Here is a 21,434-nt window from a genome sequence, read left to right as displayed (position 1 = left end):
GCCATTCTCCTGCCTTAGCCTCCCAAGTAGCTGGGATTACAGGCACCTGCCATACCACCCAACTAATTTTTCTATTTTTTCTATTTTTCTATTTTTAGTAGAGATGGCCAGCATGTTAGCCAGGATGGTCTCAAACTCCTGACCTCCAGTGATCTACTGGGCTCAGCCTCCCAAAATACTGAGATTACAGGCGTGCACCACTGCACCTGGCCCTCTGTTCTGATTTCTATGATTAGTTTTTCTCTCTTGTTGAACTTCATATAAATGTAATAACACAATACATACTCCTTTAAAACCTTGCTTCTTTCACTCAACATGTTTTTGAGCTTCATCCATGGTATCAGTTGTTATTTAAATTTTTTGTAGAAATATACCACAGTATTTTTATCCATTATCTTCTTGATGGACATTTGAATTGTTTCCAGTTTTTGCCATTGTGTTATAGACATTCTGTACAAGTATGTGTGTGGAATCTGTTTTCTTTTGCCTTGGGCAAATACCTAGGAGTAGAATTGCTGGATTACAGAGTATTTGCAGGTTTAATTTTATAAGGAACTACCAAAATGATTTCCAGAGAGGTTGGATCATTTTATACCCCACTAACAAGATATGAGAGGGTCTTGTTCTGCCCCAGTTCTTGCTGGTATTTGAGTTTGTTGCTGTGTTAATTTTCGTCATTCTACTAGGCTTGAAGTAGACATTCCATCATGGTTTTAATGAGCATTTCTTTCATGGCTAATGATGTTAACCACATTTTTGTGTGCTTATTGGTTATTCATATATCTTCATTTTTGAAGTGTTCAAATTTTTTGTCCAATTTAATTGGGTTTGTCCTTTTTATTATTCATCTGTAGGTTATTTATGTATTCTGGATAAAAGTTCTATTTCAGATATGCATATTATGAGTGAATACTTTCTCCCAGGCTGTGGTTTGCATTTTCATGTTCTTAACATTGCTTTTTCATGAGCAGACTTTTTAATTTTGGGGAAGACCAATATATTAGATTTTTTTCATTTCTAGTTAAGGCCTTTTTTTTTTTTTTTTTTTTTTAAATCTTAAGGAGTATTTGCCTACCCCGTGGTCACAAAGATAGTCTTACATCTTTTTCTAGCAGCTTTATAGATTTTGCTTTTATACTTAGGTCTGTGTTCCATTTAGAATTAGTTGTTGTGTATGGATGAGTAGAGATTGAGAAGTTTGTTTTCCTGTAGTCTATCCAGTTCCACCACCATTTTTGAAAAGACTTTTCATTAAAATGCCTTGTGGCCTTTGTTGAAAAAGAATTGACTGCTCACATGTGGGCCAATTTCGTTTCATTGATCTATTTGTCTATCCCTAAGCCATCATGTTGTCTCAGTTACTGTAGCTTTATGGTAAGACTTGAATAAGGCAGTGTAAATTCTCCAACTTTTGCTTTCCCTCTCCCCTTTCTTTTCAAGATTGTTTTAACTGTTTGATTAGGACTTTTGCATTTCTGTCTAAATTTTTGAATCAACTTGTCAGTTTTTACTGCCTTCCCCCAAAGACTTTTGACTATGATTATGTTGAATGTATAGATCAATTTTGAGAAAACAAAGATCTTATTCATCCATTTGTTTTTATCTTCTTTCAGCAATGTTTTGTAGTTTTCAGTATAGAATAATTTATTTTGTTACATTTCAGAAAATGTATTTTTCAGTTGTTTCTTAGTATATAGAACAAATGACTTTTAAAAATACTGATGCTACATCTTGCCACCCCATAAGCGTTGTTAAATTCACTTATTAGCTCTAGAAGCTTTTGCGGGGGTGGGGGGCAGTTTCTTAGGATTGTCTACAGTTACAATCATATTTGTGAACAGTTTTCTTTGAGTTCTAGTCTTTCTGTCTTTTATTTCTGTTCCTTCCCTTATTATACTGGCTAGATCATGTAGTACAGTGTTGAGTTACAATGTTGAATACAAGTGATAAGGAAGCAGACATCCTTGACTGCTCTTTTTCATAAAGGGAGAGCATTCAGTTTGTCACATTATATATGATGCTAGCTGCACAACTGAGAAATATCCCTTCTATTTCTAGTTTGCTAAGAGTTAGTGAAGAGTTTTGATCATGAATGGGTCTTGAGTTTGATTACAAACTTTTTCTGCATCGGTTGAGATAATTGTTTTATGGGTTTATTGTGTTCGCGGAGGAATTAAATGGATTCAATTTTGAATGATACATCCTTGCATTCCCAGCATGAGCCCCTTGTGGTCATGATGTATTTTCCTTTTAGTATGTAGCTGGATTCTGCTTGGCATTACCTTGTTAAGATTTTTTTCTTTGTTTTTGTGAAAAATTGATCTGTAATTTTCCTGTAATGTCAGGTTTTTGGTAAAAAGACTATATTGGTCATTTAAAATAATTTGAGAACTATTCCTCCTTCTTCTATTTTCTGAATGAGTTAATATAAAAGCATTTTTTTCTTCCTTAAATATATAATTCACCAGTGAAACAGTCTTTGCCTGGAATTTTCTTTGCAGAAGGTTTTAAATTACAAATTCAATTTCTTTGGCAGATATTGAGATATTCATATTTTATACTTATGTGTAGGTTTTGATAATTTATGCTTTTAAAATAATTTCATTTTTATCTAAGTTGTCAAATCTTTCAGCAAAAATTTGTTTATAATTCTTCATGTGCTTTTAACATCTGTGAAATCTGTTGCGATATCACCACTTTGATTCCTGATGTTGGTGATTTGTGTTTTCTCCTCATTTTTTTTTTTTTTTTTACTTATTTTTTTCAGAGAACCAGTTTTAGATGTTGCTTTTTCTTTGCTATCTGTTGTCTGTTTCATTGACTTTACTTTTTATTCTTTTTATTTTGTCTTTTACCTGCTCCTTTTTTTTCCTCTTCTTAGGATAACATTTATCTTAAACCTTTCTACTTTTGCAATATAAGCAAAAATTTATAAATTTCCCTTTCAGTCATGCTTTAACTGTATCTCACATGTTTTTGACATTGTTTTTATTATGCAGTTCAAAATAATTTTTAATTTATCTTCTCATTTTTTTGATGATGGCATTTTTAGTTGTGTGTTTAATTTCCAAATATTTCCGGATTTTCTACAAATATTATTATTATTATAATTTAATTCCATTATGGTTAAAAAAATTCCGAACGGTTTTAATCCCTTGAAATTTATTGAGGCTTGTTTTAAGGCCTAGCATATGGTCTTCAATGATGAATAATCTGCGGACTCAAGAAGAATGAGGAGTCTCAGTTACTGGGTGTTGAATAGATGCAGTTAGCTGATAGTGTTCAGATTGTGTCTTTTTTAAATTTCTTTACCTACTTTTCAAGTAGTCATTGAGAGAAGGATATTAAAATATACAACAGTGATTGTGAGTTTGTCTGTTTTTTCCTTTAATTCTGTCAGTTTTTGCTTCAACTTATTTTGGAGTTCTGGTGTTAGGAGTATGCACATGTAGGTTTTTTTCCTTCCTGGTGAACTGATGACCCTTTATTCTGGTAATACTCCTTTCTCTGTGTCCACTACACATGCACATGCATAAATTCTACCATACCTTCTTCATGTTTACTGTTTGCATGGTATATCCTTTTAATCCTTTTACTTTAAGCCTAATTATGTCTTTATATTTAAAGTCCACCTCTTGTAAACAGTGGACAGTTTTTTTTTTTTTTTTTTTTTTTTAATTCTAGTCTCACAATCCCTGCCTTTTAAGTTGAATGTTTAGCCTGCTGGCAGTTAACATAATTATTTGTATTTTGGGATTTAAGTCTGCCAGCTTGTTCTTTTTTCTGGTTTATTATGCCTGTTTTTTGTTGGTTTGTTGCTCCTTTCCTACTTTATTTTGTGTGAATTGAATATTTTTTGATACTCCATTCTATTTTCTCTGATGTCTTACCTATACTTTTATTATTTTTTTACTTATTGCTTTCTCTCTGTAAGTATGATTCTTATCAGTATGGTTCCTTATCATACCCTAAGATTAATATTGTAACATTTTATTTAAAATTTAGAAACATTGGAAAAATATAGCTCCACTTGTCCTTTGTGCTATTGTCATATATTTAATATATGACATATATTTAATATATTTTATTTTTGCCTGTTAGAAGCCTCATATTTAAATGTTAATGTATCTTTGCTTAAACAGTGTATTTTTATATAAAGAAATTAAGAGGAGGAAAAACCTTATAGTTACTGTGGTAGGAAGAATAATGACCCCTGAAATATATCCATGGCTTAATCTCCATAATGTGTGAATATATGACCCTAAATGGCAGAGAGGAGTTAAGATTGTATGTGGAATTAAGGCTGTTGTTAATCAGTTGACCCTCACCCACGGATATTATCCTGGATTATCCAAGTAGGCCCAAAGTAATCATAAGTTTCTTAAAAGTGGAAGAAGAGGTGACAGAAGAGGAAGTGTTTCAGTTTGAAACAGACTCAACCTGCTGTTGCTGGCTTTGAAAATAGAGGAAAAGGCCTGAACGAATAAATGTGGTTAGCTCTAGAAGTTGGAAAACACAAGAAAATGAATTTTCCCTTGAGTCTCCAGAAAGGAATGCAGCCATGCCAACACCTTGATTTTAGTCCAGTAGGACCTATGTCAGATTTCGCATCTGATATGGCTAAAGTGCAGTTAAATTAGAAAATACACACACACACACACACATGTATTTATGTGGATAGTAGTTCATTTAGAAGTTGCTGGTCGGGCATGGTGACTCATGCCTGTAATCCCAGCACTTTGGGAGGCCAAGGCAGGCAGATCACCTGAGTTCAGGAGTTCAAGACAAGCCTGGTCAATGTGGTAAAACCTTGTCTCTACTAAAAATACAAAAATTAGCCAGGTGTGGTGGCGGATGCCTGTAATCCCAGCTACTTGGGAGGCTGGGTCAGGAGAATTGCTTGAACCTGGGAGGCGAGGTTGCAGTAAGCCGAGATCGTGCCATTGCACTTCAGCCTGGGCAACAGGAGTGAAACACCATCTCAAAAAAAAAAAAAAAAAAGTTGCTCTAGTGGGTAAAAGGCAGATTGAGAAAGAGGAAGAAAGGAAGCAGGAAAGCAATTAGAAAACTTACAGTGGTCAAGGTAAAATGGCTTTAGCTCAGAAAAGATGGTGGTGGTGAAATGAAGAGAAGTAGATGAATGTACATTTTGGAAGTAAAGCTGACAGATTTGTAGTATGAGCGGTATTATGGATGATGTTGAGTTTCTGAACTGATCCACTGAGTGGGTAGCTGTTTTACTGAGATGGGAAGGGATGGGCCAGGATTGTTTTTGGGGGAGAGAATCAAGATTTCTGTTTGTTAAGTTTGAGATGCCAAGTAGACAATTAAATAGAAATGTTAAATGGGCAACTGAATAAAAGTGTTATAACTCTTAAGGATGATGGGTTACTTCACATAGCACAAACTGGGCTCTGTCCTTTATTTGAGCTATGACTGTTGAAAGCCTGAGATGTATTGACAATTAATAAAACACCTGCTGGGTGCTGTCATTTGCATTCTGGATCTTCAGCTTATTACCTGATCCCCACGAGTTTCCATTTCTACAACACTCATGGTACCATGCTCTTAGGATTTTGCTGAGCATTAAGTGAGGTTGTGCCTGTGTTACAGCCTTTATTAGTAAGTTCCCCCAGGTCTTAGTTCTTCTCTAGAAACACTGCAAGGTATTTGTGTTTCTCCTTGAGATGAGGAGGTGGTGAGAAATGAAGAGAGTAGAGTAAGGCAACTCACATAAAGTCCTTAGAGACTAGAATTTGGTTGTGTGAGGATTTAGGAACCACTACAGCTTTCTTTAAAGTGGAAACATGAGCTTGGCATGGTGGCTTGTATGTGTAGTCCCAGCTACTTGGAAGGCTGAGGAGGGATGATTACTTGAGGCCCAGGAGTTCAAGACCAGCCTGGGCGACATAGTGAGACCGCATCCCTTAGAAAAAGTGGAAACATGGCTAGGGCAGTATTCAAGGAAATCAATCAAAATTATCCTTCAGATATATATACATAATATAGAAAATATTTTAAAATATATGTACTGTATAAAAATATATATGTATATTTGGCATTTCAGATGTACAGTAAACCACTGATCTCTCCATTACTCCCATATTCTTAAATTCGTACTGCAGTATATGTAAATTATGTATCCATTAAGGGTCAGAATGTCATGATACATCATTATTCATTTTTGTGATTTATCCCCAATAAATAGCTAGAAAATCAATTCATTATTAAATACCAGAGACACAGAGTAGTATAAAATACAAAACTGTTTTCTACTAAAAAGCGTTAAGCTGAAATATGAGTAGATCTTCTCTGGTAAAATATTGGGAAGTACAGTTCTATTTAGTACATTTTTCAGCTGCAGTTGATGTTTATCACTAGGAAAAAAGCTTTGTTGAACCTGCTTTTCTACATGAGTGAACCTTTACTCAGCAGGATATTTGGAAGAGACATTAAAGTATAAACAATAGTTTTGGTAAGGTCAAACCTGGGTGCAAGAGAAGGCTCGTGCTCCCTCTGGTGGTGATAATATCTTACTATTTTATTGAAAAGTACTGATACTGTGGAAGATGAAGCTGTCAGGGCGATGTTCTCAATTACACACAAAACATCTAAGTCTGGTGCGTTAAGTGAAGATATAACATGAACCCCCACCCCCCACCCGAAGTGCCTCCTGAGCGATCTTCAGCAGCTAAGTTGTTCATCTCAGTGGCTTCCTAAGGCTTCTTTGATTTGGAGGGGGAGGGAGAAGAGTAAGACATCTAATTAGATTTATTTTGACCAGTCAGGAATGTGACAAAGAATGACTGGGATATTTGGTAGGAACTTTGAATTCCTTAAATAAAGATGTTTTATAAATGTACATATTTTCAACTCTAAATTTCCTTTCAGAGGAGTGATCAGTATAAAGAAGGACAAAAAAAAAAAAAAAAAAAAAAAAAAAAAAGTAAAATACTGCCATATATTTTAGTATAATATACAAAATATAGTAAATATATTATTGGATAATGTATTGCCCGTAGTATACTTCTAGATAATATAGTTGAATAGTTTGGGGACTATATAAAATGATTATATGCAGTGATGGAGTTTAAATCCTTTGTAGATTTATGATATGTTTGTTTTAGGGTTTTGGAATAAGGGAAGTGATTTGTGAATGATGTGTCATCCAACTAATTTCTCTGATTAAAGTGGAAATATTCGTATGTGGAGGAGGGATGCTTTTGAAAAATACTGGACTAATACTGGGCTGCATGATTATTTTCTATATAGGCTGTACCTTTGGACAACTTAGGGTTCTATTTCCTTTCCTTAGGAATTTATTTGGAGAGTTTAAGTAAAACATTGGCATAGTTAAGTGCCTCACATTAAGAAAAATGACTGCTGAAATTCCACAGCTTTCTAAATCCACAAGATAACACCAAGCTGCAGATCATGAATTCATCCTAAATTATTGATTAAATGTGTGCAGATGTAAGCATAAAAATAATACATTCCTCATTAACAAGCAGCTTGTGTTGACATTTGTGAAATCACAGGTGGTCTAGCAATCAGAAAATTAGCATTTTTTAAGCTTTGGAACTTTTCCTCGCCTTAAAACTGTTTGAAACTACTGGCTATGTCAGAACTTAGTTTATTTAAAAATATGACTTTTATGGTGCTATAGAACGTAAAGATAAAGACTAAACTCCTTAATCTTTTAGGATCAATGTTTATGGTTAGAAGGACTGATGATCTCATTCAGCTTAAGATAACATTTCTCAGGCCAGGTGCAGTGGCCACGCCTGCAATCCCAGCACTTTGGGAGGCTGAGGTGGGCGGATCACGAGGTCAAGAGTTTGAGACCATCGTGGCCAACATGGTGAAACTCCGTCTCTACTGAAAATTAGCTGGGCGTAGTGGTGCATGCCTGTAGTCCCAGCTACTCGGGAGGCTGAGGCCGGAGAATGGCTTGAACCCGGGAGGCAGAGCTTGCAGTGAGCCGAGATGGGGCCACTTGCACTCCAGCCTGGGTGACAGAGTGAGACTGTCTCAAAACAAAACAAAACAAAAAGAAAAAAACAAAGATAACATTTCTCTAATTCTTCTGAGATGGGAATGAAAAGCATTTCCTGTGGAATTACAATCACAGTATTTAAAAAAAAAAAAACATGAAAACACTCTTATTTTTTTCCTGATAACTAAGGTAAGAAATTCTCCTGGCTTAAAAAGATCAGAAAATATAGAAAAGTATAAATAAGAAAATAAAATTACCTGCAATACCAGCATTCAGACATATCCACTGTTATCATGTTATCAGTTTTTTAATGTATTATTCATAGTCACTGTCTCTCATCCCTAGGCCTGGTATCATGGGGTGTGTGTCCTCCTGGCCACTCATAACTTTTCTCATTCTCCCCATATCCACCCTAAAAGCATTCAGCTTTGAATTGTATGCCCTCACATGATACCACTCACCACTTCCGGTAGTTGTCATCAGCTGCATCCTGGGTCATTTTCCTCATTCTTTTAAGATTGAGTTTCTGCTTTACTGTCACTCTCTCCAGCACTATTCCAGTACTCACATAATGGATCTTTACAATAACTTGGCTTCCACTACCCAACCACAGCCACTTAATTCCTAGGTCATACCCTTCATCAGTGGTTTTCCAACTGGGGGCAGTTTTGCTTCTAAGGGGACATTGTCTACAGACATTTTTGGCTGTCACACTGGGGAGGTGCTACTGGTGTCTAGAGGGTAGAGGCCACAGGTGCTACTGATCATCCTACAGTGCACAGGGCAGCCTCGTACAACACAGAGTTAGTATGGAAAATGTCCGTAGGGCCAAGGGTGGGAAACCCTGCTGTAACTAGAAGACAGCTGATATGTCCACTATCATACCTTCCTGAAATAGGAATAATGATCAGTAGAATAGCTTCCTAACCTGGATATTACGTAATACTTCAGACTCTTGGTTGACTGTGAGAAGTAGATCCTGGGGTATAGTCACAGCGGAACCATCATTATGTCAGAGTGGAATAACACCTTAGTGCTTTTTAATATTAGCATCTTCTCTGACAGTATCATTTAATGGGGTTAACATATTATCTAGCAAATCAGACCAACCAAATGTAGGAAAGGCAGAGTCCATACAGGACACCAAGGAAGCAGTTTCTATGATTTTTAAGAAACATACAATTTTTTTTTTTTTTTTTTTTTTTTGTGGCACAGGCTCTCGTTCTGTTGCCCAGGCTGGAGTGCAGTGGTGTGATCTCGGCTTACTGCAACCTCTACTTCCCAGGTTCAAGAGAGTCCCATGCCTCAACCTCCTAAGCAGCTGGAATTAACAGACACATGCCACCACACCCAGCTAATTTTTTGTATTTTTAGTAGAGACGGGGTTTTGCCATGTTGGCCAGGCTGGTCTCTAACTCCTGACCTCAAGTGATCCACCCTCATTGGCCTCCCAGAGTGCTGGGATTACAGGCTTGAGCCACCGTGCCCAGCCTAATCTTATTCTTATAACAAAGAACATCCACATTTAACAATACCATATTTGGTCTGAGACCAAGATTTCATCCCTTTTTCCTTTCATGTTTTGTCTCATCCTGAGTTGATTAAAAGGTCTTTATAGACAGATCATTTTTTCCTCCCCTGCACAAAGGAAAAGCCATTTGGTCAGTGGTGGGAAAGTAGCTTAGTGTATTCTGTAGGTTCAGAAAGCCCTACCAGAATACCATAGTGATGCCCTTATGAAGTGAGAAAAATGAAAGCATTAATGATATCATACACTAAAAGCAATATTGAGCCCCCCCAAATGCTAATACAGATTAATCACATAAAATTCCATAGGATCGGTGGCTTTTAATTGTTATTTGTTCTTTCTTTTGGCCTATTACTTGATCTCTGTTCTCTTAAAGGGACCGACCAATGAAAGCTTGTTTTCTCACTATGAAGAAAAATCATTCTGTGTCAACAATTGCAGAGATAATAGATTACTAGTATTCATTGCTACAGTGGGAGTAATAGTTGATACTACAGAGAGTACAAACACTTGAATGCTGACTGAAGTTTTCATTCTAGGAAATTAAAGACAGTGGTATAATATCTACTCACATACTTCTTGGAGAAAAGATTTGCAGAGTCAATAGTTGGGGATGGAGAAGGGCGTAAAGAGGGTGGCAGCATGAGTCAAGGCCACAAATAGGTCCTAGCATTTGCTGGCCCAAGTTTTGTTGCAGAAATGCAACACCAGATGTAACATGAAAGATGGGTCATTGGTACAGTCTGCCATCAGGGCCAATCCCACCAGTTGCTTTTTCCTTGTGGTGGTTGCTTCTTGTAGGTAATCACAGATCATGTTGGGACTTTCTAGAATCAGGATGAGTTCTTCTTTTACCATTACTTACAAATATCTGGAAAGATCAGAAACAGATGCCCTGAATCATCCTTCATTGTACAGTTACCACTGGAGGGGGAGGCATATGGCCCTGCAGTTCTGAGGTCTTTCATTAAATGAAGCTCTGGTTATCACTAGGTTTTATGATTTTCCTTCAGCAGCAGTAGCAGCAGTTTAGCTGCTGGTGTCTTTATATTACCCATCACAATGGCTGTCCCTGTCCAGTCTTTCCTTGTCTGTTCTCAGCTGGCAAATAAGAACTTCACAGTCTGAAAACTATTAAAGTTAGTTGTGAGATGAAGCATGTTTGTAGAGATGAATGTTGTTTTCTCTGTTTATAGGAGAAGCCCCGATATCCAAGCAAAAGAAGAGTTATGGAAACACATTCAGTGAGTAATAGTTGTTCTTTCTCATTGTTTTAAAACCCATGTAGTTTTAATGCAGTTGGAAGAAAGACTGCTGGTACTGAGAGGCAGCCTCAGCCTGATGCCTGCCAAAGCCATTGCCACCATGTGTAGCAGGCACGGGGAGCACAGGGTCGTGGTGCCTTACCATATCAGCAGCCTATCTACAGGCAGCCCTGACACCTCCTCACCTTGGGTCATTTAGTCTCACCTCTAAATGGACCCCAGACAGGCCAATAGTTTACAAATAAATACCAAGGAAAAAAAAAGACACCCACCACAGGGGAGAGAAGCAGATCTTTTATAGGGAAATGGGGAATGGCTGGAGTCTGAATGTAGAAAAATTGAAAGAACACAAAAGAGCTACAGAAAAGGTTTTACCCCTCCTATTTTTTCTTGAACACATTTTTAGTTTTTATAAATTTGTATTGGTTTTACTAACACTGTTTTGGGACAAGATTAGAAAGGGAAAACTCAGCTGCCGATTGTGAAAGATACTAGCATTTAGACCAGCACCACAACTATCATTTTCTTGCTTATTCCTTTACAGAAAGGAACTTGTGGATCCATCCGGATTGTCAGAAGAACAATTAAAAGAGATTCCGTACACTAAAATAGAGTGAGTGCCTTTGAAAATCTTCTCACAAAAGCTTTATTAGTGCTTGTGAGTAATCCATTCTAATTCTTCAGTTGTGTTCCAGGCAGTGCTTTAATTTGTCTTTACATTTTAATCAAAATTAGGTGACAGTAACGAAAGAGGAAGAAAAGTGTGTATTAAAGCTACTTATTCTACACTATAATCACTATCATCTCTTGTTAGCCACCTCTTTGTACATGATAGGTACAAGGGGGCTTTTCCTGATTAATGTCAGTTTTGAAATAAATTCTTTTCTGAGATTCTCATTGATAAAGTTTTTTATCCATTATTTTACACCAAGAGAATTATGTTGACCATAAAACTCTCATATGAGCCCAGTCCAATCTCTGGCATAGAAGCAGCACATTGAACAGGCTTCATGAAAGCACAGTAGGAGTCCCCAGTCACCAGTGTAAGAGGAACCATACCTGTTGACTGTGTTTTCTGCCTTGCCAGAACTTGGTTAAGAGAAAGTGAGTGCCTGCTTTGTTCCCCTTCTGCAGCTATGCTGCTTTCCCACCACAGTTAAACAGCAGATTGGTACACCCCAGCCACCCTCTGTCCCATCTTCAGGTCAAAGATTTGAATATTCATTTGTTTTTGATTATTAAGGTATAATCAACAAATAAAATTGGTGTATGTTTACAGTGTACAATGTGATGTTTGGATATATGTATACATTGTGAAATGCTGAAATCAAGCTAATATATCTACCACCTCACATACTTTTTTTTTAATGGAGAGAACACTTAAGGTCTACTTTCTTAGCAGTTTTCAAGTGAGGAGTGAATTCTTAATGTTAGTAGCTAGGACAGTGGACCAACTTTTTCCATTAGGAATGCCATTTTGTCTGCATTATAGATTTTGTTTTCTTCCACACTACTAAAAAGAATTCCACTGTGAGGAATAATTTCATTTAAAATTTGGTGGTTAAAAAATATACATACACACACACATATGTATACACAAATAGCTATAAAGAGCTTCATTGTCACATATGGTCAAGGGAGCATTTTTCTTGTGAAATTTAAGTCACTCAGGCTTTCAAAGCCTAGAGGAGTCAAGTTCTTTTTAAAACTCTGAAAGTTGCTATTCTTTTGCGGTTTCAGTATTAAGGAAGAACTCCTACTTTTCCTCTTCTGACTTTGGGTGTTTGTTCCTATTTTTGTTGGTTGCTTGTTCAGGACACAAGGTGACCCAGTCCGCATCAGGCATTCTCATTCGCCACGAAGTTACCGGCAGTATCGCCGGTCCCAGTGTTCAGATGGGGAGCGATCAGTTCTCTCGGAAGTGAAGTAAGTGGGCAGGCCAGAGCCATCACCATCATGGCTCCAGAACAGTGCAGTCGAAAAGAACTTTACTTGCTCATGGAAATGTTTTATATGTACACTGTAGTACTCTTCCAACTTAATTTCTGATTCTAGGTACTGTTCCAGTCACTAATTCTAAAACTCATTCTCTGCAGTTCAAAAACAGATCTTGTACCACCGCTTCCGGTGACTCGTTCTTCGGATGCTCAGGGTTCTGGGGACGCTACAGTTCATCAGGTTAGTAATAGTAAGGTTTGAAGAAGGTGTTGCATTGATGACAATTTTGAGAAGCATTTGGTGCTTTGGAAAGTTCCTTTGGGGAGGTAGGGCAGGCAGTGAAACCTTAATGTCATTCTGAGATTCTGTATTTTAAAAGAATGTGTAGAAATCATGGAAGGAAAAGTGCATGATCAAGAACCTTGGTACAATCTGGGAAGAGTTAGGAATAACAGGTAGAGGTAGTGGGGCAAAGCTGAGGATAACAAAGATTGTAAGATTGTTTGGAGCCAGAATAAAGAAACAATTGTTTCACTAATTAAAAAGCAACAATGACAACGGGTATTTTGAGCCAGAGGAACAAAGAGAAAGTGACAGACTCACATTGTTAACTAATAGCAGACGGAAGAATTACTTAAGTCCTGTTTTATTTCTGTCTTTTCCATCACAATTACTTTCATTCTGGAAATGTTTTTAAAATGTAGTTAAAAAGGAATTCAGAGACAGAACACCTAGCTGCCTTAACAAAATCACTTTAACACTTAGCTGAATTTGATAATCAGGGGAGCACTGTGGCAAACATAGTTCAGGAAGGGTTTCATACCACCTCTCATGGTGTATTTTTTAATAAGATGGGAAAAATGTGGGCTGAATAGGACAGTTGGATGGATTTATATCTGGTTAAACAACCACTGTAAAACTCTAAAAACAAAGTTGATGTGTCTGATGGATCAGGGTCAGCCCATTGTTCGTCGTGTTGTGGTTTTCAGTGCCGTTTGATCATGGATCCTGTAGAAAAGCCAGTTGTATCTACTGACTCTCATCCCAAAAAATGCATGTAAGCACATGTACAGTTTTTTGGATCACGTAAGAAGCCTGACACCAGCAGTATCTATCATGTGTGGCCCTTTTTGTTTTTATCAATGACTGGAGCAAGGCCTATGCTGGTTTAAGTTAGGTTCGCTAGATAGATTCTGAAATGGAGATCTGCATGCAGGAAGCTTGTTGGAAAGTGCCCATGGGACCCACACTTGTTGGGGAGAAAGTGAAAGATGGGTTTGGGCAGAGGCAAGAGCTGATCCCACAGGGAGCTCTAGAGTTGAGATGGCTCTTCAAATTCATCCTACCGTGAGACAGGGGGGTTGAACCTTTACACATTCACACTCACCCCATAGAAATCACTGGGTAAGGGATGTTCTGGGAGGGGGGTTCTCTTCAACTGAGGGCAGTTCCTGGGGAGGAGCTCAGTTTTGAGCTACATGGCAGGCAACACTCACAGCAGCTGGAGAATGAATGCCTCAGTCTAGAATGGAGGTCTGCATGGTAAACGCAGCTTCTACTATAATCTGTGTAATATTTGATGAGATCAGCCAGGGAGAGCTAATAGTTGTCCAAATAGACATTTGGTTTAAAGTTGACAGTACTTTTTCAAAATTATATTCATGATTAAGTTTAGGCTTTGCATTCTGACTGACCTGAATCATTTGTGTTTCATCTCTGCATACTACTTGTGTAACGTTAATACTGCTAAACTTCTAAGCCTCAATTTTTATACAGTGTAGATAACTTACCTCCTACGGTTATTGTGATGATTAAAAAGCAGTTATCATTTGGTGTTTTATTTATTTATTTATTTTTGGTCTTAAATTTTAGTTGGTTTCAATACAAGTAGTAATTTTTATTTCCACTCAGGAATTAAAAAAACTTACACACATTCTAGGTTGGAAGAATAGCTTTCACTTTGCGGGACACAAGAACTCACATGCATCTTCTGATCAGTGGCACTGATTCTAAGCTTGTCTCCAGAACACTTTTGATTTTGAATTCAGTAAATATCCAGTGAGCCCATCTAAGGAATGTCAAGCACTGGTCTGAGCAATCAGCAAACCATGGCCTAAGGGCCAAATCTAGTCTGCTGCCTTTGTACAGCCCAGAAGCCAGTAATGGTTTTTACACCTTTAAAGGGTTGTTTAAAAGCAAAACAAAGTAACAGTAACATGTGACACAAACAGGATGTAGTTTACAGTCTGGCTCTTTATAATAAAGTTTGATGGCCCTAGCCTAGACGTGGAGGCATAAAAGTAAACAGTTAAAACATATAGGAGTATGCATTACAAAGAAATGCCTGAGCTAGAGAAGCCACAAAGTGACCTCACTTTACATGTTTATCGTGTTCAGAGAAGGCCATCTCAGAAAGTGGCATTTAAAGCTGAGACCTGGCAGGTGAGGAGGTGGCCGCAAGGCTGATGATATCAGAGTGAGGAATATAGGGAAAATGCTGACTCTGGAGAGGGCCTGGGTATTTGAGGAGCTGAAAGACCAACATGCACTGAGCATGAGGGGAAAGGCAGATAACACAAGGCCTTAAAGGCTGTGGGAAACGTTTGGATCTTATTGTTTTATTCCAAGTGCTAAAAGGAAGCCACTCATCGGCTGCCATGCGGAGAAGGGGCTGGAGTGACCAATGGAATCTAGAAAGGTGCATTTCCTAATGCAACTTTTAAGTTCTAATTTCCACCACAATGCCACCAGAGTTCTGGCAGTGACCTGCCCTACACCTCACCTTGCCTTTTCACGCAAAGGCTGCTAAGAATGGGGAAGAATAGCAACTTAATTTCTTAAGGTCTGCGGAGTGGACAGATTCAATCCTAGACAAACAACATAGTACTTATTTCAGGTCCTCGCCTAGCAATTTTTTCTGGTGATTCTTCTGCTATATTCTCCTCTCACGTTCACTGGTGTCCTCTTCCCACCTCTGGCTATCCAGAAATCTTCCATCCCAGATAGACTGGTTCATACTTCCCATGATAGGCAGAATAATTATTCCATCAGTGCTTTCTGAATGTCAGTAAAACAAATTAAGCCAGTCATAGGAACAGATTAAAGGTAACTGCACTTTAAAAGAGGGTTTTTTTTTTTTTTTTTTTTTTTTAGCTCAAATCTCAAAATAGACTGGGACAGTGTAGCCCATTATTTGTGGGAATATACATTTGGGGAAGGAAATATGCTTGCCAGCCTGATACACTAACAATGTTAGGCCATCTCTTGGAAGTAAGAGCAGGAGGGGTTTGCGTAAGAAAGAGCAGTTGTGAGTTAGTGTCATTCTCAGCGCCTCCACCTGTGATGATGGGAGATGTGTAAAACCTAAGTTTTACAAAGTAGTGGATGTGGTGCCCAGGCTCTGGTAATCAGCTGCCCTGTTTCTCCGTACGAGACAAGTGATAGGGACTCACAAGACATTGTTCCATTCATTGACTGCTGAAAATATAATCAGGGGATTATAAATTGCCTCCAGCTCTCTCCATCACTATCCTGTTTGCAAAAGTGAGAAGGTTGAGAGCCTGGTTTGGGAATTATTAACAAAAGTAATGACAGATTTGGGTGAATTATGCCTAATATTCATGAATAAAATCGTTGTGAATGTAAATATCAGACTGTGTATATAAAACAAAGATTAAATACAAACTTTATTTTGCACAACTATTTAGAGGGAACATTTATTGAATAGCTTTTGGTATTATGAAACTTTTGAATTAGTATCTTCAATTTAAGAGCAGCTTGGTTTCTGATGTAATTAAAATACTTCATTTGGTTGTTTTCTTCTGAATCTTTCTATATTTCTCAAATATATTTTATTTTAGAGAAGAAATGGGTCTAAAGATAGCCTGATGGAAGAAAAACCTCAGACATCTCCAAACAACCTGGCTGGAAAACACACAGCAAAAACAATAAAAACTATCCAAGCTTCCCGCCTCAAGACAGAGACTTGATCCTGATGAAGGGTCAAGGGTAGGGGTGGGAAGGTTGTATGCACCACTGGTACTTTTGAAACTGTGAAACAGATACCTTGATTCAAATCTCAGACCTGCGAGTATTTCAGCATAAGAAAATATGTTATTTTCCTTTTTTTTTTTTGAGATGTTATCACTCTGTCGCCCAGGCTGGAGTGCAGCAGCAGCACGTCAGCTCACCACAACCTCCACTTCCTGGGTTTAAGCGATTTTCCTGCCTCACAGGCGTGCGCCACAATACGCGGCTCTTTCTGTATTTTTAATAGAGGCAGGGTTTCACCATGTTGGGGGCTGGTCTCAAACTCCTGACCTCAAGTGATTGGCCTGCCGCAGCCTCCCAAAGTGCTGGGATTATAGGCATGGTTTAACTACAGCACAGTCGTGCTGAAGCACCTTTTTGTTTGAACTGGAAGAATAAGTATTTTGTAAAAATTCACTTGAAACCACATTTTCGTTTCTGGAACAGGATAGCAATCATTCATTTCTGACTATGTTGTGTCTGTGTCCACTACAACCAAGACCAGACGCATCTGATGAACGTTCTGGAAATCTGAACTGCAACTAGCCTGCTGTGCAATAATACAAGTGGGAGGACGTCTTCCCAGCTCTGGGTTGGTTCTCAAGTAGCGCCCAGATGCAAAAGGACTGAGGCATCACTTTCAGACTGCAGATATTTTTATTCATATAGTTCTTTATAATACTGTATTTTGTGGTGTTAAGTTCCACCAGTTATTTACAAATGATGTAAAAAGCTTTGTTTTTAAGTGTTAATTTCTAAAGTGTTCTTGTCTTGTGTTTTCAGAAGTCTATGTGGATTTCAGTTGATCCCTCACCCCAAACCTCAAATGATCCATCCACCCTGCTTGGCCATCTAACTCACCGGCTCTCCCCAATGACTAGTTTGGACCTTTCCTCTCCATAGATGACTTTGCAGTCTACGGGGAAAATACTTACGCAGGATGTCTTATATCTTCCCCCTTACCACAGACAGTTCTCTCCACAGCTGCCAGCAGCCCTAACCTTTTTCTCTCTCCGCCTGTGCTTTGGATGCTCTCTCCCAGCCTTTTCAGGATCTTTGTATCTCCTCCTCCTATATTAATGTATTCAATCATTCTCTCAGCTAAATCCTTGCTACTTGGTTTTAAATTTAAAACTAAGACTAAAGAAAACTATCGTTCATAACCACAACCCCCCACCCTCTAGCAACTATGATTTTCCTCTCATTCTCAGCCAATCTTCATGCAAGGAGTTATCTTTAGTCATTGCCCTCAATTCAACTAATCTATATCTTAAGTGATTAATATCAATCACTGTGTCACTTAATCCCAGGGAGAATTTTTAGGACATTCTTTTGCTTCTTTAATGTAATCCTATTTTGCTCCTACCACACACTGACCACCCTTTCTAGCTTATCATGCTTTACCTTGCCATTAGTGGAGTTTCTCTAACTTCAGACCCTAGGCCCTCTTCCTCTACCCGGGGTAGATCTCATTTATACCCATGGCCTTAAGGTTTATTTCTGTAGTTTAGACTACCGAGTAATGTGCTACTGCAAAAAGACCATTTGGATTTCTCAAAAGTAATTTAAGAATTCAGCTGTTTAAATGCTGCTCCCCAGCTGGATCTAGAGTCATTATGCTCATCAGTGTGCAAGCTCGACACCTAGCAGTTATGGACAGACACCTCCACTATTACCAAGTCTAGTTGGCTCTGTCATCAAACTATCAACAATTTTATTTCACTAATTTTACTAGAGCAAGATGGTCTCTCGCCTAGACAACAATAAGCAACCTAGTTCAACTACCTTTTTTTGCAAATCTGATTTTCCACCATGGACTTATCTTGCTTTAATAAAGCCAGAGGGAGCCTGAAGTGGTGCGTCTGGCTTCTTTACCTACCTCTTCAGCCTCATTTTGTAACACTCCCACCTCCCATAATAGCCATCTTACATGCCTCAGTAAACAACTCAATTCTGAAACAAGGCACTGAAGAGGGAAAGCAGCCAAAACTGTCACAAAAGTAAGTAGACTTATGGTATCTTTTTTCTAGCCCAAGCCTCTGCATGTCATTCCCCCAATTTTGCCTTGTGAAAAATATGACACATACCTTTGGTCTCAACTCTTTCTCAGGTTTCCCCAAGAAAATCCTATCATGGAACTCATCTCATAGTGAAGTTTTACGTGTGATGACATTCCCTCCACTCAGCTATGTTTCCAAAGGGAAGAACTGTGTTGTGCTCATCATCGTGTTCTTAGCTCCTAGTACAGTGCTTTCAATAAATTTTTTGAATACCTGAATACATTATTTATTTGTTGTTTCTTGCAAAGTGAAGGCAGAAGATATGCCAATATTAAGTGTACAGTCTAACTGGAGGGAAAAAAATGTATGCACTGGGTGTAGTAAAGCACACCTGTCACTAGAAATCAGTCTAGTTCTCGCAACGATTTTTGAGTCACTGGAAGAAAGTACACTTCTCTTTGGGCCAAACACAAACTATTTTAAGGCTATTAATTATGGTGACAGCAGTAAAAACTGATCAAAAAAGAAGCCCTCCTCCCTTATAACTTTTTAGAAACAGCTATTTCTGGCAGTTAATCACTTAAAACACAAATGTCAAAGTGCATTAATATATTTATTCACATCCTCACTGTCTTAAGTGTGTATTTACAGACTCCAACAGGCAATTATGTCAGAAATCCTCAGACTCCCGGCAATTTCAAATGAGCCAAGCAACTCTTGTGAAGACCAAATTTTCAAACTCTTCACCAAGGACATCCTAAGAGAAAAAATAAAGTACTCAATTCGACAGCAGATATTTTTGTATAACATTTTAATCAAGAACTTGCTAATTAATATGCCTGCGATTTGACAAGTTTTTAAAAAATTCAATGACTGCATACACATAAAAACAATTCTTAAGGGATCCAGAATGCCAGTACTATGCGTATTTATTTCCCTGGGCTTCTCAGGATGTATCAGCAAAACTTTTCCAAAAATAAGCTGTCCCATTTGTTAACTCACCTAAATAGCTACAGACGAAGCAACGCTACCAATGTACCACTAACATTAATACTCACTAGAGAAGGAGCCCCAATTTAAAAGGTGATAAAAGTTCCCATTACAAAGTGCTTTATGACATATCACCCTACCTTCAGGTCACTTTGTGCTCCCAGATGGTATTCAGCTAGCAGCAGTCTACACTTCAGGCATCCATCTTCCACCTGAACAAAAATTAAAACTGGTTAAGACAAACCATACACTTGTGGCTGGCAGGGTCAAGATCACGCATGTAAATGTAAAAGCAGCAACTGTTACTTACGCAGCTCCTACACCAAAGATATCAAATTCAAGGGCAGGAAAAGGCTGCAAAGCGTTTAATTTACGCCTTTTTTGACACCACATTCACTAGTTTCCAAAGTGAATGGGCAACACAAAGGCTGACACTGCGCGAGGTCGGCTCTACGACATAAGGTTGCTGACTGGCTGACTGTAATCTTCTGATCACAGCCTAAAAACGAACACTACATTTCAGAGAAATCTTCTCACGATTTAAAATCCGACTTAGTAATGAAAAGTGAAATGAGATGCGTTTTAAACGGCGACTGGTCTCGCACCAAAGTGAAAACTCACCTGCAGGGTAGGTAATCACTCCCGCCGAGTACCGCATATGTAAACAGCCGTAACCAGGCCCTCAGCTTTTAAGTTATTTTACCCTGGGGCAGGGCAGGCATAAAGTCAGGTAAGGCCTTTTCACTAACGAAAATAAAACCAGGCTTATCTGGAAAACTCCCTGGCATAGTCGATGATCTAAACACAAATCCCCCAGCTCCCCGTTTCCAAGCTTGGGAACGCAGGCGCGAGGCCAGGCCGCTACCCTTCACGCGTTCACGGCCCCGGACACTTCGGACACTGTCCGGCCGCCGCAGCCGACTCACCAGACTCAGGGTGGCCGCGTTCCCCCGCCCGGCGCCCCGGCGTGAGAGACCACGCGGCCACAGCCACGCGCCATCCCGGAAGACCCAGCGAGAAAACCACACCAAGCTCGCACCAAAAGGAAGAAAGGCCGCACTGCCGTCCCACAATGCTTTTCTAGAAGTGGAAGGACCCACTGTTCAAGGCGCGAGGGGGGAGCGAGCTGTACCATCGGGCTGCACTCCCGCGAGACGCCGCCGTGTGGCCGGAGGGAGAAGTGCCAGTGAGGGACCGAGGGGCGTGTCACCAGGGGAAAGAGGAGTCTGGGTTCTCAGCCTGAGTCACCTCTGCGGTTTTGTGACCAGTTCTTTCCATAGAGGAAGTATCCAGACCTCCCCACCCCCGCCCACCCCGCCCAGGGTCAAGAGCATATTGTCAGTGCTGGCAGCAACAGGAGCCCAAAGGATTTTAGACCACGTGTTTTGGGACCCGACAGAATTCATGTCTCCGGCTGAGGAAGAGCAGGGTCATTCATTCCAAAGATATTCAGTCAGCACTTACTATGCTCCAGGCCCTGGCCTGAGTGCCTGGGAATCAGATGTGGGTGAGCCAGGCAAGGTTCCTGTGGTACATTCTGCTTGGGTGAGAAGGCCACTGACCAGGTGAGCCCGGATGCTGAAATTCCACAATGTAAGTGCCAGGAGGGCAGCAAAAGAAGGTCATGCCATAGAGCAGCGCTGTCCAATGGAAACAGTGTGAGCCATGAATGTAATTTTAAATTTTCC

The 21,434-nt window shown here is 39.1% G+C and overlaps 1 protein-coding gene, 1 long non-coding RNA gene and 1 other non-coding gene across 4 annotated transcripts in view; 1 reads left to right on the top strand and 2 right to left on the bottom strand.

Moving 5' to 3' along the window:
* The window catches only part of EPB41L4A (erythrocyte membrane protein band 4.1 like 4A), a 265,108-nt gene extending 246,070 nt beyond the window's left edge, over positions 1-19,038 (top strand). The window contains exons 19-23 of one of the 2 annotated variants that reach the window (XM_023212271.3): positions 10,721-10,768; positions 11,334-11,402; positions 12,605-12,715; positions 12,886-12,967; positions 16,588-19,038. In XM_023212271.3, coding sequence (XP_023068039.1) covers positions 10,721-10,768; positions 11,334-11,402; positions 12,605-12,715; positions 12,886-12,967; positions 16,588-16,716 — 439 coding nt within the window. In that variant the 3' untranslated portion in view covers positions 16,717-19,038. The remainder of the gene's footprint in view (positions 1-10,720; positions 10,769-11,333; positions 11,403-12,604; positions 12,716-12,885; positions 12,968-16,587) is intronic. The other variant, XM_031935444.1, reaches the window with a different exon arrangement.
* LOC113224815 lies at positions 17,395-21,135 on the bottom strand. The gene is made up of 3 exons (XR_003309437.2): positions 20,673-21,135; positions 19,887-19,958; positions 17,395-19,513 (listed from the first exon to the last, which is right to left on the bottom strand). It is a non-coding gene; the product is annotated as an uncharacterized LOC113224815 (long non-coding RNA).
* On the bottom strand, positions 20,044-20,176 carry LOC111542733. The gene has a single exon (XR_002731645.1). It is a non-coding gene; the product is annotated as a small nucleolar RNA SNORA13 (small nucleolar RNA).
* Positions 21,136-21,434: the final 299 nt, after the last annotated feature.

Source organism: Piliocolobus tephrosceles, chromosome 4 (genome assembly GCF_002776525.5).
Source record: "Piliocolobus tephrosceles isolate RC106 chromosome 4, ASM277652v3, whole genome shotgun sequence".
Classification (NCBI taxonomy): Eukaryota; Metazoa; Chordata; class Mammalia; order Primates; family Cercopithecidae; genus Piliocolobus; species Piliocolobus tephrosceles.
This window is presented reverse-complemented; position numbering and strand designations above follow the sequence as displayed.